The 15,488-nt window shown below is 35.5% G+C and overlaps 1 protein-coding gene across 2 annotated transcripts in view; it reads left to right on the top strand.

The window, feature by feature from the left end:
• ZNF385D (zinc finger protein 385D) overlaps window positions 1–15,488 on the top strand; it is a 978,174-nt gene that overhangs the window by 234,271 nt on the left and 728,415 nt on the right. For both annotated transcript variants that reach the window (XM_021069745.2, XM_084987220.1), the window contains exon 2: window positions 1,803–2,021. In XM_021069745.2, the coding sequence (XP_020925404.1) occupies window positions 1,803–2,021 (219 nt within the window). The remainder of the gene's footprint in view (window positions 1–1,802; window positions 2,022–15,488) is intronic.

Here is a 15,488-nt window from a genome sequence, read left to right as displayed (position 1 = left end):
CATTCTTCCAAAAAAATGTATTCCAATATAATCCTTAGATCTGTCTCACTTTTTTGCATCCTGATTATGAAGCTGTGTTGGATATTCAGAGCTTCTTTTGTACTTGAGGTATAAAACAATTTTAGGTACTGAAACAATTTTAGCTTTTCTGTATGCATAGGATGGGTTCATCCAAATATAAGTTACTTTACTTAATTGATAATGAATATGAAAATAAGACAGTTTTATTTAGTTGTTGAAGCCAAAAAGGAAGTAGCTAATATACTAATACATACTAAAGAGCATGATAATTAGGAGCTTGTGATATGAAGATAAACAAAACCAAATGCTTATCCCAAAGATACCATTTATTAGGTATTTGACCCCATGCAAGTTATTCATGCATTCTAAATTTTAGCTTCCTCAGTTATGAAGCAGAAAAAAATTTACAGGTTTTCGTTGTTAGGATAGTTTAGTGAGGTAATGAGTGTTAAACATTTGTCATTTAACACTTGACATTTGACACAGTATTTGGCATAGAAAAAGCAAAATGAAAAGTTTGCCATTTGTATTCCATGAAAGAAAAATTTAATGTATAGTATGAAAGCAGTCTGTTAAAATGGGAGGAACTGGAAATTGTGAATTCTAGTGTCTAGAACAGTGCTTATTTGCTACTCAATTTAATTGTATGAATGAATCCAAGAATCTTTTAATTTTTTGGGTTTTTTTGTTTTGTTTAGTTTTGTTTTTTGTCTTTTTAGGGCTGCACCCGCAGCATATGGAAGTTCCCAGGCTAGGTGTCGAATCGGAGCTGTAGCCGCTGGCCTACAGCACAGCCACATCAATGTCAGATCTGAGCTGCATCTGTGACCTACACCATAGCTCACGGCAACGCTGGATCCTTAACCCACTGAACGAGGCCAGGGATTGAACCCACATCCTCATGGATACTAGTCGGGTTTGTTACTGCTGAGCCATGACAGGAAGTCCAATTTTTTTTGTAATTGATTTACAATGTTGTGCTAGTTTCTGGTGTATAGCAAAGTGATTCTTATATATATTCATATATATATGTGAACATTATATATTCTTATATATTCATAAGAATATATGATATATTTGTGTATATATATATATATTCTTTTTCATGTTATTTTCTGTTGTAGGTTATTACAAGAATTGAACACGGTTCCCTATACTAACAATAGGTCCTTGTTAGTTATCTATTTTATAAATAGTAGTATGTATATGTTAATCTCAAACTCCTAATTTATCCTTTCCCCCCTCCCCTTTGGTAACCATACGTTTGTTTTCTATGTATGTGAATCTGTTTGTTTATTAAATAAGTTCATGTATATCATTTTTTAAAATATTCCACATATAAGTGATATTATATGGCATTTGTCTTTGTCTGGCTTACTTCATTTAGTATGATCATCTCTAGGTCTATCTATGTTGCTGCAAATACCATTATTTCATTCTTTTTATATCTAAGTCATAGTCCATTGTGTATATATATATATTGCATATTTATCCATTCATCTGTCCGTAGGCACTTAGTTTGCTTCCATATCTTGGCCATTATTAATAGTGCTCCTACACTGTTGGTGGGAATGTAAGTTGGTACAACCACTATGGAGAATAGTATGGAGATTCTTTGAAAAATTAAAAATAGAACTACCGTATGATCAAGCAGTCCCACTCTTGAGCATATATCTGGAAAAGACCAAAAAACTCGAATTCAAAAAGATACATGCCCCCAAATGGTCATAGGAATCCAGGAATCTTGATCGGCTTGTTCACTACTCTCTTCTCCTCCCTAGATTCCACATGTGCACAGGATGGAGAGAGTGAGGCTGAGTTTTTACCTGATGACTTTGAAGAAAAACCAGAAAGAGAAAGAAAACATACCAATTTCACCTTGTGCAACGTGTGTAACATTCAGCTGAATTCGGCTGCTCAAGCCCAAATCCACTACAATGGCAAATCACATCAAAAGAGATTAAAACAACTCAGCAATGGGATGGTGAAAAATGACAATGGTAAGTTTTTCTAAAGATATATTCTCAATTTTATATCATCAAGTTATGTGTGTGCCTGCAGATGTGAAAGCAAAATAATAGACTATTCCCTATTTTTAAAACAGGAAACATTAAATAAAAGCCTTATCAGTATAGTATGTTAAAATCAAAAGTTTCTCACAGTTCTTTGGGGGAGAAAGGGAGATTTTGTTGCCTATGCTTAAGTGTATTAGGATTGTGATTATGATCTACTAGGACACTTGGAATGATTTTAAAAAGTTGTAGTTAGATTTTCTTGGCATTTGACTTTAACCGTAGTAATTTGGAAATGGCCATTCTATTACATTTTATATGAAACAATGGTTTTATGTGTTTGTTTTGTGTCTGTTGGGGCTTTAATTGGTTAATAAGATTGCAACGGAGTTGAAAAACTACATATTTTTTCAAGTAGATGTTTTAACCAATAAAATGTGATCTATCAGTACATATAGATTGTTTAAATTTGCTAGTAAAAATTCATGGTTTGCTAATCACTTTAGTACACTTTTTAAAAGTGTAAGTTGAATTTAGGAATAAGAAGATTTTAGAAATAGCACACATATACTTTTGGAAATAAATGGAAAGTTGTTAGAAAAAGCATGGAGAGTTGAGGGAGAGGGCAGAATTCTATAACAGCAGTTTGGAGAGCTGAAACAATGACCACTCCAAAGAGTTACAATATTGTGTTCTGGTTGGATGTTTCATGTTTCATAGATAAGACATATTTTATCAAAATTTTAATGATGTTTAAAAATGAGACTGAATTTTGATCTGTTCTAATATTTTATATTGCAGATTTTAAAATACAATTTTGTAGTTTGCTTCAAGGTTATCAAATGATGAGAAAAAAAACAGTAAATTCCTTAAATGGAAATTATTTCTATCTTGCTTTGTGTTTCTTTAGTATAAATGAGCTAGACTATTCCTACAGAAAGAACTCTGCATTTCTCTTTTTTGTATGACAAATAGTTAACCGTGGATATTGCTGGTCAAAGAGATGTAAAAACAAAAATAGTAATCAGAAGGAAATTAAGAACTACTAAATTCCTTGGGCACAAAATGAACTTGTTAGGCAAGTGTACTTTTAAGTCATGTTTAAAAATATGTATTTCATGGTCTCTATTTGAACCTCCTAAGGAAAATCTGTTCCTTATCATTGACATTTAGGTAAAATCATCTTAAGCACAGCGTGATTAAATTTCAAGTCCTTTTTCTTTAAATTGGTGTTGGTGGTGGTAATGGTGTCAGCTTTGGTGTTTTACTTCACCTACCTTGATACTTAAAAACCTCTTTAGAGAAGCAATGAATTATGTCACAGAAAGAAACCCAAACAAAAGACATGCCTGTCACAGTTCAGTTACCAGGTATGCAAATAGATATGAATAAGCAATACTATATGTACAATATTACATGTATCAGAGTATAATACTACTTGCAAATGATCTTTTTAGGTACTTTTAAATTACCATAAACAAATTAATAATGGAGTTGAGATTTCCAGCTGAATGTTGAGATTTTGCTCATATTTATCATTTTGCTTTCCAACTATGTGATATAGTCTACAGTGGAAAAAAAGCCTCAACATTATAATGAGATATAAACAAAATATTAAAATGAAATATCGTAAGGGGTTTAAGCAAAAGACAGAAATTTGAACATTCAAATAAAAATCCTTCTTTGATTCATAAGAGCATTTTAGAATACGTATAACCAAGGGTGCAACTTTCAGGATGTTTAAGGCTCTTCTGTGGCCAACTAATTTAATTCAATTTCAGTGTTTACTATGGTTAAGCTGTTGTTAATGCTTGTTGAAAGATTGAGTAAGAAGTTCACCTATTGTGGCAGCTTTATTTTATTCACACTTTTTGTCGTATTTGAGTTATTTTATTAAACCTGGTTTTCTATTTTTATTGGGCTGAAACTATCAAATCATTCAGTTTTATCTAACAGTATTCTTGCCTCTTTTGATGTTCATTGTTTCATAGCACATAAATCTAGGGTATTATCACCCTTATCTATCCTCTTAGCAGTAAATTTTCTTTTATTTAACAGAGAAGCTAAATAAAAATTTACTTTCTCTTCCACTGATCTATTTCCTTTTCTCTTTCCATTGATTATTCCAGATGAGGTTTAAAGTGTCAGTAGATTTTCAATGTACAAGATGTTCCTTCTCCTGCAACACTGGTAGTTAATAAAAACAAAATAGCTTCATTGAATTGTCTGATACCTCAAGCCTTGTACATTTATATGTACATTTCTTATTTATCCAGAACTTTGTCTCTTCTTTTAATTTCCAAGGGCTATTTGTGGTTTTGTAGAATGTCAGTCAACTAGTTAGAATTTGCCAGTGCATATGTGGATTCACAGAGTTCCTTTTTGGGATCATTTACTTAAGAATTTAAAAATGCTTCCTTAATAATATCTTATTCATATAAATATATGACACACTGCAACATGGCATTAAGAATATTGCTTTGCTCATGCTTTTCTCTTATTGACCATATCCTTTAGAAGGTTCAGCCAAAGGGAAGCAATAAAAACAAATGCTGATATTAAATTTCCTGACATTTTGTAAAAGGTATTTTGTTCTTGTTTGACTCTATTTTTTTATCACTGAAGAATAAAAATATGGGAGAAAGTAACAAATGCTAATTTTACCATGTTCAAATTTTGAGTAGGTCCCTGGCTTTGATTACTGATTTTTTTTCTCCCTCAAGAGAGAACGCATTGATCATTCCAAGAGGGATAGATTTCTAGCCACTAGCTACTTGCTTCATCTGGACTTACTATTAATTCCAGTGTAGGGTACCATCTTTTTCAGCACAGAGATTTCTTTATTCAGTCTTTGTCCTTCAGAAGCCCTTCCTTATGGGAGTCCCCGTTGTGACGCAGCGGGTTAAGAACCCAACTAGTGTCTATGAGTATGCGGGTTTGATCCCTGACCTCACTCAGTGGGTTAAGGGTCCATGAGCTGTGGTGTAGGTTGCAGATGTGATTTGGATCCAGAGTTGCTGTGGCTGTGCATTTAGGCTGGCAGTTACAGCTCCAATTCAAACCCTAACCTAGGAACTTCCATATGCCTCAGGTGCAACCCTAAAAAGGAGGAAGGAAGGAAGCAAGCAAGGAAGGAAGAAACCCTTCATTACTGGGATAATAGTGAGGTTTTACAAACTGAGGCTGATAATCCAGGCCAATCCCTATCTGGAGACCATAGCAGTAGGCTACTGTGACCAAGAAAAGTGTACTGAATTTCTTCTTGACCATTGTTATTCATGAAAATTAGGTGAAATAACCATTAAGGGAAATTTTAAGAGGAAAAAGGAATGAATTAAATTCATGCCATTTAGTTTGAGCATAAAATTTGAGCTAGAAGAGATTTCCATTTGTGATTCTCTTTGTGTTTGGGGGGTCTTATATTTGGGGATGTCTGAAGAATTGCAATCCCTGGGAGCTCGTGGCAGTGGTTGTATAAATGGAGAGTGCAGAATATATTTTTTTTCCCATCTAAAATTCAGTTCTGTCTAGCACAGAAAGAAATAGCTTTTGTCTCCTCAACCTTTGCCTCTTTTAGGCACTAACCATTTCCAACAACAACATCTTCCAGTCAGCTGTTTCTCTACCCTCCAATCTTAGAATTGTCCCACTTTTCTAGGTTTGAAATTATTATTTTTCACTTTTGTTATGATTCCTTTATATTTCTCCTAAAAGTGATTTGCCCCTAGTAACAGAGCTAGTAGGTAATAGAAGTAGAATTCTTTTAGGTATAAGTTTCCCTTTCCTGAAAAACTTATTTTGCATTTGGTGGCCAATCCTAATTAAATTGGTCTCATCGTTTCTGTAGCTCCATGCCAGGTACGTTACACTTCCTCTTTTTGTGCCTGTTTCTCGAAAACAATAAGCAGTGGTACAAATGTGTATGTTTATGCGCGATTAAGATGTTACCATAGATTGATCATTAAATAGACCTTTAAAATGTTAGTCTTTAAATAAGGGATCAGAAAGTAATTTTCAAAAATAGCAGCCCGGATAGATGTATTTCTTCTTGTCGTTTTCAAAATTCCAATGACGTGAGGAGTTCCTGTCGTGGTTCAGTGGTTAACGAATCTGACTAGGAACCATGAAGTTGCAGGTTCGATCCCTGGCCTTGCTCAGTGGGTTAAGGATCCGGCGTTGCCATGAGCTGTGGTGTAGGTTACAGACGTGGCCCAGATCCCGCGTTGCTATGGCTCTGGCATAGACTGGTGGCTACAGCTCCGATTAGACCTCTAGCCTGGGAACCTCCATATGCTGCAGGTACGGCCCTAGAAAAAGACAAAAAATAAAATAAAAAATTCCAATGACGTGACATAAGCAATTTGAGAACAAAATAACTAAGTTCACAGCAGCTTTGCACACTGGAGAAATGTAAAATAGTGAGGGATTTCTGGAAGATGTCAAGGAAAAGGGATGAAAATGAGGTAAAACCCTGAATCTAAAGAAATAAAGAAACTCTGAGGTAGAAAAAAAGCGGTTTATCACTTAGGTTTCCAACAAAATTTCAGGATATCTCCAAGATTAATCTGAAGGTTAGCCTTAAAGGTGGGGCTCACTGTTGAAGGATGTGATGAATATGTAAATATGGATTTGCAAGAAGCCAGGGCATAAGCGACCTGCTTAGCCTAATCCTAGAAAAGTGAAAAGCAAACAAGCCTGGGAACTACAAGCCAGAAAAGTCAAAAAGTGAATGGTTTGATGGGGGTGAAGGAAAAGAGGGGTAGAGGAAATAGGTCTAATATAAATTTTTAATTTGTTATCTTTGTAATGTGTGCTGTAAATCTCATCTATGGAATGTTTAGTAAAGACATTTGCTTACTGACATTTTATGTGAGATTAGCTTCCTTCTTGGGGAATGAAACAGGTGCCACAACTATATTCAGGTTGAGGATTTTACTATGTTTGAAGATAGAAAGACAGAGGACATATGTTTGCACTTTGCATGTTTGCTCATTTGCAATCACTTGTATCAGGTACAATATTGAAGTTGACTATATGAGCCAGACATATTTACTGGCCACCTAAAATGTGCCATCCTGGAGAGAAGAAAACCCATGAACATGCATTTCAAGATTTTACTTGAGAGAAGACTTGTAATGAAAAAAACACTTATGCTTTTATTTTAAGATTTTATGCCAGTGACTCAATAAAAGTACAGCAATACAGAGGATTTTGTGAACTAATCAATGAGTAAGAGGTAAAGGACTACAGTTTCAAAAAGTGAAAAATAAAAGCAGAATTAATCTAAGAATATATAACTTTAACGCATATTAAACAAACACTTGTGCATGTGATAATAACTCTAGTGAATAATAGTTCCCAGTTCCAAAGAAGGTTGCAATCTTGTAGAGAAGACAGTTGGTGTAAAATATGTCATTAGCAAGAGGAATAAAATAGTGAATACAGCCTGAATGATGAATTCATAGGGTTCTTGATTAGAACCCTGTTGGTACACTGTGTCACAGCTGTTGCCTTAGTTTAGAATCGTGTGGTTGATGTTAAGAAATTGAAAAGAGGAAAAGCTGATTGGAGCTTAGCAAACATGACGATATGATCTATATACATATATATCCAATTCGTGCTACTAAGACATAGGTTTTATCCTCACTGGTAGAATAGCTACAGGTGAAAGAGTTATAAAATAGCCAAAAGAAAGAAGAAAAGGAGAAGCAACCTTAAAATTTAATACTTGTAGCAGAAAGAGGAAAGGAATCTTAAGGAGTTAATGAAGATGTCAAAAACATTAATGATGGGTTACATTTGTTGCGCATTTAATAACTGTGTGTGTTTATTTCATCATATTTTTATGAGTCAGCTTAGTTATTAGTATCCATGATATAGATCAGTAACTTGAGACAAAGAAAAGTAAAGGAGTAATTTGGCCAAGGTCACCTCGCTAGAAAGTAGTGGGGCCAGACCTTGAACCTTGGAAAGCTGGCTCCAGAATCCAAGATAATATTCACGATGTCTTAGCATCTCACAAGCCTGGAAAACAGCTGGGTCATTCCAGGATTCAGAAACCAAAGGAGGAGAAAGTTTCAGAAGAAGAAAATGGTTAACCGGTGTGTGCTGAAGCCTTCATTTGGAGAAGTCTTTTTAAGAAAACCTATATTGGACATCTGGAAATGGTAAAATGGCAGGTTATCTTTGAGAAATTGTTTCAATGAAGTGGGAAAGGGAGGGAGAGGGGCCTGAGCATTGCAGGCAATTTGAGGAACAGAAAATCCATCTGTGCAGGGTCAGGAAGGTTACTTACACTGCGGTATGCTTCTGATCTTGTTCTTTTGCTTGGCATTCTGACCATCAAATTTTACAACTTCATTGTAGAAGAGTGTCCAGGTGTATATACTTTATTCCAAACTACTTCCTTCAACAATGTTTTGTATATATTTTTTCTTTTTTCTTGTTATATCTTTACTTGTTGAGGATATTGTCTTTGTATGGTAGTAAGTTATTTTTTTCCGCAGAAGTACATTTACATTTTTCACCTAATAAATATTCATTGTGCAGTTGTCAGTATAGGTTGATGTCAAGTATTGAGTCATGTCTCTTTTCTCTTTTTCTGTTCTAGTCACATATGTGCCAGAGTTCCCATCTCTACAATAGTTGTGTGTATGAGGAAATTACTGAGACAAGAAGTCACTGGTATTTTTGTTTTCATTTCATCCCCTATCTAAAATTCAGAGACAATATTTGATAAGTTAATTTTTACCCTGGTGTTTCTGAGTACACCTCCAAATATTGTTACCTTTACCTACATTTAATTCATCCATTATTAAATGTAAAAGAGACTCGAATTGAAAAATGTTAACAATAAACTATAGTTTTTTTATAATTTTTTATTTTTTCCATTATTTTATTTCAATAAAAATTAAAGAACCCCTTTTACCATCTTTTTTTTTTCTATCAAGACAATAAGGGGTTTAAAATTATATTTCATTATTTTAATTTCAGAATTGATTTTTTAAGAGAGAAAAGCACAATTTTATGATAGTGGGAACATTTTTTCTTCAGTATTATTCAGGAGTGCCTAAGTTTGAGATCACAAATAAGAATAATATCAGACAAACCTAAAACTTAAGTACTCAATAAATATTAATTTATGATTACAACCCTGTCAGGCACATCTTATTTACTCAACTAGTCAAGGACCCCATTTGCCAACATGAATAATGAAATTGTCCAACATCTGTAATTCTTGCTATCAGGATTATATTCCCACTTTCTTCTTCAATAATTTCCTTAAGAAATTTCTTTAGTTCAAGAATTACTTAATAATGTATGATATCCTCACTAATTTGAGCACCAGGGCCTATTTTAATTCTATTTTATTTCTGAGAGGAAAATTAAAAAATCAAAATAGGGACCCATACAACCCATGTGCCTGACACTGAAATAATTTCTTTACAAAACTACCAGCAATATTATCATTGCCCATCTCACGATTAAATATAGACTTACTCAGTATTGTTTAAAAATCTGTCTTTTCTGTACATATACTGTTCAATTACTGACTTTAACAACTTAATACAAATGCCTATCACCAAATATTATATGCTATAATATGAATTTATTTCAAGTTCAATTACAGACTTCATAAACCAAACAATGTTTATTTTTTAATTAAAGTGTAATTGACATGCAGCATTATATTAGGTTCAGGTGTAAAACATAATGAGTCACTATTTTTACTGATTATATTCCATTTAAAGTTATTATAAAATATTGGCTATATTCCATGTGCTGTACAATATTTTCTTATAGTTTTTTTATGCATGGTACTTTGTTCCTCTTAATTTCTTGTTCCTACCTTTCCCCTCCCTACTTCCCTTTTCTCAGTGATAACCACTAGTTTGTTCTCTATAGCTGTCAGTCTGTTTCTATTTTGTTACATCCATTCATTTTATTTTTTAGATTCCACATAAAAGTGATATCAAAGTATTTGTCTTTCTCTGTCAGACGTATCACTAAACAGAATACCCTCTAGTTGTGTCCATGTTGTTGCAAATGACAAAATATCATTCTCTTTTATGGCTGAATAGTTTTCTACTGTACTTATTTATATACCACATCTTCTTTATCCATTCATCTGCTGATGGACATTTAAGTTGCTTCCATATCTTGGCTATTGTAAATGATGCTTCTGGGAACATTGGGGGTGGATATATCTTTTTAAATTAGTGTTTTCATTTTTGGGGTTGGGCTATAAACCCGGGAGTGGAATTGCTGGATTATAGGTTAGTTCTCTTTAGAGGTTTTTGAGGAAACTCTTCACTGTTTTCCATAGTGGCTGCACCAATTTACATTCCCACCAACAATGTACTAGAGTTCCCTTTTTCCTCCTCTGTCATAAATTAATTGAACATAAGTGTATGGCCTTATTTTGGGGCTTTCTATGCTTTTCCATTGATCTATAATCTGTTTTATGCTGGTACCATACTATTTGGATTAGTGTAGCATTGTAGTATAGCCTAAATTCAGGGAATGTAATGCCTCCAACTCTGTTCTTTTTTTCTCAAGATTTCACTGACTATTCAGGGTCTTTTGTGGTTTCAAATAAATTTTAGGATTATTTGTTCTAATTATGTGAAAAATATCATAGGTATTTTGATAGGGGTTTCATTAAACCTGTAGATTTCTTTGGATAGTATGGACATTTTAACAGTATTAATTTTTTCAATCCATGAACACAAGATAATCTTTCCATTTCTTTGCATCATCTTTAATTTACTTCATTACTTAGTATTTTACAGTTTTCAGAGTATAGATTTTCACTTCCTTGGTTAAGTTTATTTCTAGATATTTTATTTTTTTATGTGATTTTAAGCAAGATTGTTTTCTTTCTCTGGTAGGTCATTATTACTGTGTAGAAAACCAATAGACTTCCATATATTAATCTTATATCTTGCAATTTTAGTGAACTCATTTATTAGTTCTAATACTTTTTTTTTTGCTGGAGACATCATGATTTTCTAAATATAATATCATGTCATCTACAAATAGTGGCAGTTTTACTTCTCCTCTTCCAATTTTTTACCTCCCCATCTATTCTAAATGATACTTTTTCTGAGTAGAGTATCCTAGGTTGTAGGGTTTTTTTTTGTCCCTTCCAGTACTCTAAACATAATATTGCTACTCCCGGGTTATTATTATGCAAAGTTTCTGCATAAAAATTAGCATATAACCTTATGGGGGTTCCCATGTATGTGACTTCTTGTTTTTCTCTTGCTACCTTTATACTTATCATCTTTAATTTTTGCTATTTTAATTATTATATGTCTTGGTGTGGGTCTCTTTGGGGTGATTTTCTTTGGGACTCTCTGAACCTGAATATCAGGTTCCTTCTTCAGGTTCAGGAATTTTTCTGCCTTAATTTTATCAAATACATTTTGACCCATTTCTCTCTCTACTTCTTCTTGGATCCTTATGATGGCATTTGCTCAGTGGCCAAAATTACCCTGTTGGGGGCAGGGGTGGGTCCCAAATTGCTGGAACAGAATCCCTGAGGATTGATTTCAGGTTGGCTCTATTCTCTCTAAATGTATCCTCTCTCTCCTGCCATCATTGGCACTTTCTCCTCAGGGGGAATAGTGCTGGAGCAATACGGGCTGAAGATGGTCTTCAGCATGGGCCAGGATTTATTGGAGCAAGGGTAGCTGTAGTGGGTTCTTCGTTCAGGCTGAGGCATGTGTTGTGATTATCATGGGAAACCAGCCTAAGTCCTAGGCAGTTTCATTCTGCTGCTTCTACCCAGTGTCAGGTGTAAACAAGTGTGTGTGTGTTCTTCACAAGTGGCGTCTAGGTTTCTTACAGCCCAGCTATTTAGTCCTACTGAGTTTCAAACCAGCTAAGGGACCACTGGTGTCAGACTCCAGGCTGAGATGCCTCATATGTGGTTTGAACCGCTCCCTTCAAAGGGAGGATGTCAATGTCATGTAATTTCCTTCTTCTTCTCTGTCCCCTCCCAGATGTAAAAATCCTGACCTGATTGCTTTCTTCTCTTCCTACCCAATTCCATGTTTTTCTTTCTTATAGCCTTGGTTGTGTAAGAATCTTTCTGTCAGTCTTCAGTGTGTTTTCAGTGAAAACTATACCACGTGTAGATGTATTTTTGGTGTGTTCATGGGGGAGGTGAGCATCAGTTCCTCCTACTCCACCATCCTGATCTTCTCCTTTCCCAAACTCATTCCATGAGACCAGCATTACCCCAATACAAAAACCAGATAAAGAGCAAGGAAAGAAAATTATAGGCCAATATCCCTGATGAATATAGATGAAAATGTCTTCAATAAAATACTAGCAAATTGATCAAAGAACATATTTCTATTAGCATCACTGAAGGTGAGATTCTCTTTAGTTTTTGTGGGACACGGTATTAGGAATCCAGTAGTTGAAAGATTTTCAAATTTCAAGCAGAAAAAAGCTTTCTAAAATATTCTTGAGGTGTTTACTATTATGAGAAATATCAGATATTTGTTTAACCTGTGTGAATGTGAGAGGTCTTAAAATTAAAAGGGGGCAGATATGTAGGGAAAACTGGGGAGAGAGACAAAAATCACAGAGAAGTGAGTGATTAGAGAGGTGTGTAGAAGCGTCAAGGCCTGAGGCCTTGGCTCATACTTCATTTATATTCCAGAATAATTCTCCTTCTCTGGTGAGTTTGTGTCAATAAAGAGATCAGCAGAAGAGAGCTTGTGTTTCACACAAGAGCTTTCCTCAATTCTGCTCTTATGGAGAGGAGAGCATCAGGTATTATCCTATTTCCATACCTGGTGAGGCCCAGTGTAGCTGAGTTGAGCTTCTTTGGGGCCTGGCATGGTGAGGGGAAAACTCACATCCTAGACCTGGGCTTGGTTTGAGGATATAGCAAGCACCCAGAGTGTTCTGGAGTATCAGCATGAATTGAAATAAAGTCAGGTTTTCAGGCATATATCCTGGTTCCTGATCTAGATGAAAATGCAATGAGCTCCAGGCATAGCACAGGACTTCTGCAGTAGGAATTACAGAATACCTTCAGACGGGCATCTAACCAACCAACCAAACCCCAGTATACATCATCCATGATGGTCTCAGGGACCAACATTATGAGGCCAGAGATCACCCTTACTCCAATTTGTTCATATAAGAGTTGTTCCATACACCAAAAATTATCTTGGACAGGATCAAAGGAAATAGAGATTAAGCAGAAAGGCTGAATCTTAAAACTAAAAGTGAAAGAACTGTCCAAATAGGAACATGTGAAGCAACAGATAGTTACCAAGATTATCATGTTCAGATATGATTTATAACTCTGCTACATCTCCCACATTATGTGGGGGTAAAAGGTACCTAGAAGTCCCTTTTAATATGTAGCTGAGAATGCTGACTCTGCAGGACCAGCCACATAATTTTCAAGGCTCGGTATAAAATGAAAATGCATGGTTACTTGTTCAAAATTAATTAAGAAATTCAAGATGGTGATAGTAGAGCGTTAAAGTAGGCATAGGTCCATGGTGAGTGTGGGGCTCTGGGAGACAGCACAGGTCATAAGGCCATGAAGCTTGCCATGGATGTGAGCTTTCCTGATGAGATTGTGGCCTTAGGGAAGACCTGGCCCTGTAGGCACAGGCCCTAAGGCCATGAAGCTGGCCGTGGATGTGAATTTTCCTGATGAGGTTATAGCCTCAGTGAAGACCTGACCCTGTGGGCAATGGCTACTTGTCAGACCACTAAGTCTAACAAATAATGGGAGCCCCAGTTGGACCCAAGGGGAGACTGTGGTACCAAAGAGAAGAAAACCCAAGGTCCAATCTGCAGAAAGAATACACCTAATCTCTGTGAGAGCATTTCTAAAACAAAGGAATATAGTATGAATTCACCAGCCATTGTTTTGTATGTCAGAAATCAGCAGGGATCCCAAGAACCACGTTGTAACCATGTTTCAACATGTTGAAAATGGTTGTACTCAGTGGTATGTTAGTGAGTGCTTAACATCTGGCTTTCCAGAAAATAAAAGCCATGGTTGTAGCATCTATCTCTTTCCCACTAGTTACCAGCTGATTTTAAAGTAAAAACGTAACATCACAAAGCACAGATCCAGGAAGAAATGCACACAATTGGACCTCGTGCTCTAATACAAATGCTACCATGTGCTTGGTAGTATGTATGACCAGTCGATTCAAAGACAGTGGCAGAATTTGTATAAGTAGAGTAATATTGTGGTAGGCCAAATAATATCTCCCAAAGATGGCCACATCCTGATACTTGAACTGTGAGTATATTACCTTACATGGCAAAAGGGGACTTTGAGGTTGTGATTAAAATAAGGACTTTGAGATGAGATATCTTAGAGGGAGATGTAATCACAAGGCCCTTATAAAATGGAATCAGGAAGGTCAGAGTCAAATATGTGATGAGGGAAGCAGATGTAGGGATAATGCCCTTTAAAGGTGGAAGAAGGGTCCAAAAAGTGCAGGTGGTTTCTAGACTCTGGGAAAGACCAGGAGATGGATTTTCCCCTTAGAGCGGTCAGAAGCAATGTGTCCTGCTGACAGCTTGATTTTGGCTTGTAGGGTCCATTTCATACTTCTGGCTTCTGGAACTCTACAATAAATTTATTTTGAGCCACCAAATTTGTGGTAATTTTTTTTACAGCAGCAATAGGAAGCAAACATAGATATTTTTCTCTTCCTTAGCCCTCTGAAGTCAAGTAAACACTCTTGTGCTATTGTAGAAGTGAGCCAAGGGTAAAAAATGCTATTCATCTCAAAGAATTACCCAAAGAGATTTTTTAAAATTATTAAATGAACTACATTGAATTTCTAACTAGCCCAGTTGGTTCAAAGTCTCATGAGAAGAGATCTTTAACAGGAAATCTAAGGCTACATATGTTTACACATTGTGATGATGCATTATTTGTTGTTGTTGTTGTTGTTGACTTGGTCAGGCCAGGGCTCCCAAATATTTGGTCAAACACTATTCTGGATGTTTCTGTGAAGGCATCTTTTGGATGAGATGAACAGTTAAATCTGTGGACTTTGAGTAAAACAAATTACTCTTCATAATGTGGGTAGACCTCATCTAATCAATTGAAAGCCTTAATAGAATAAAGATCTGTCCAGAGCAAGAAGGAGTTCTGCCAGAAAGTGGCCTTTGGTCTACAAGCCACAACTTTTCCCTGAGTTTCCAATCTACCAGCCTAGCCCATTAGAGTGTGGACTCACTAAGCCTCCATGACTATGCAAGCCAGTTCCTTAAAATAAAGCTCTCTCTCAACCTATGTATACATCCTCTGGCTAATACACACAGCCTCTGGCTAATATACATATGTGTAAATTAAGTTTGAGTAAACATGTAACCTCAGTATCCCTTTAAACCATTAAGTGTAGGATTTGCAATCTCGATCCAAACCCTAATTATTCGCCTCCTCATTCCATA

The sequence above is a fragment of the Sus scrofa genome, chromosome 13 (genome assembly GCF_054392235.1).
Source record: "Sus scrofa isolate SSC_HxYL_T2T_F1_AM1 chromosome 13, Sscrofa_HxYL_maternal_Yorkshire_Landrace_v2.0, whole genome shotgun sequence".
Taxonomy (NCBI): Eukaryota; Metazoa; Chordata; class Mammalia; order Artiodactyla; family Suidae; genus Sus; species Sus scrofa.
The sequence above is the reverse complement of the archived record's forward strand: the minus strand, read 5'-3'. Positions and strand labels throughout refer to the sequence as shown.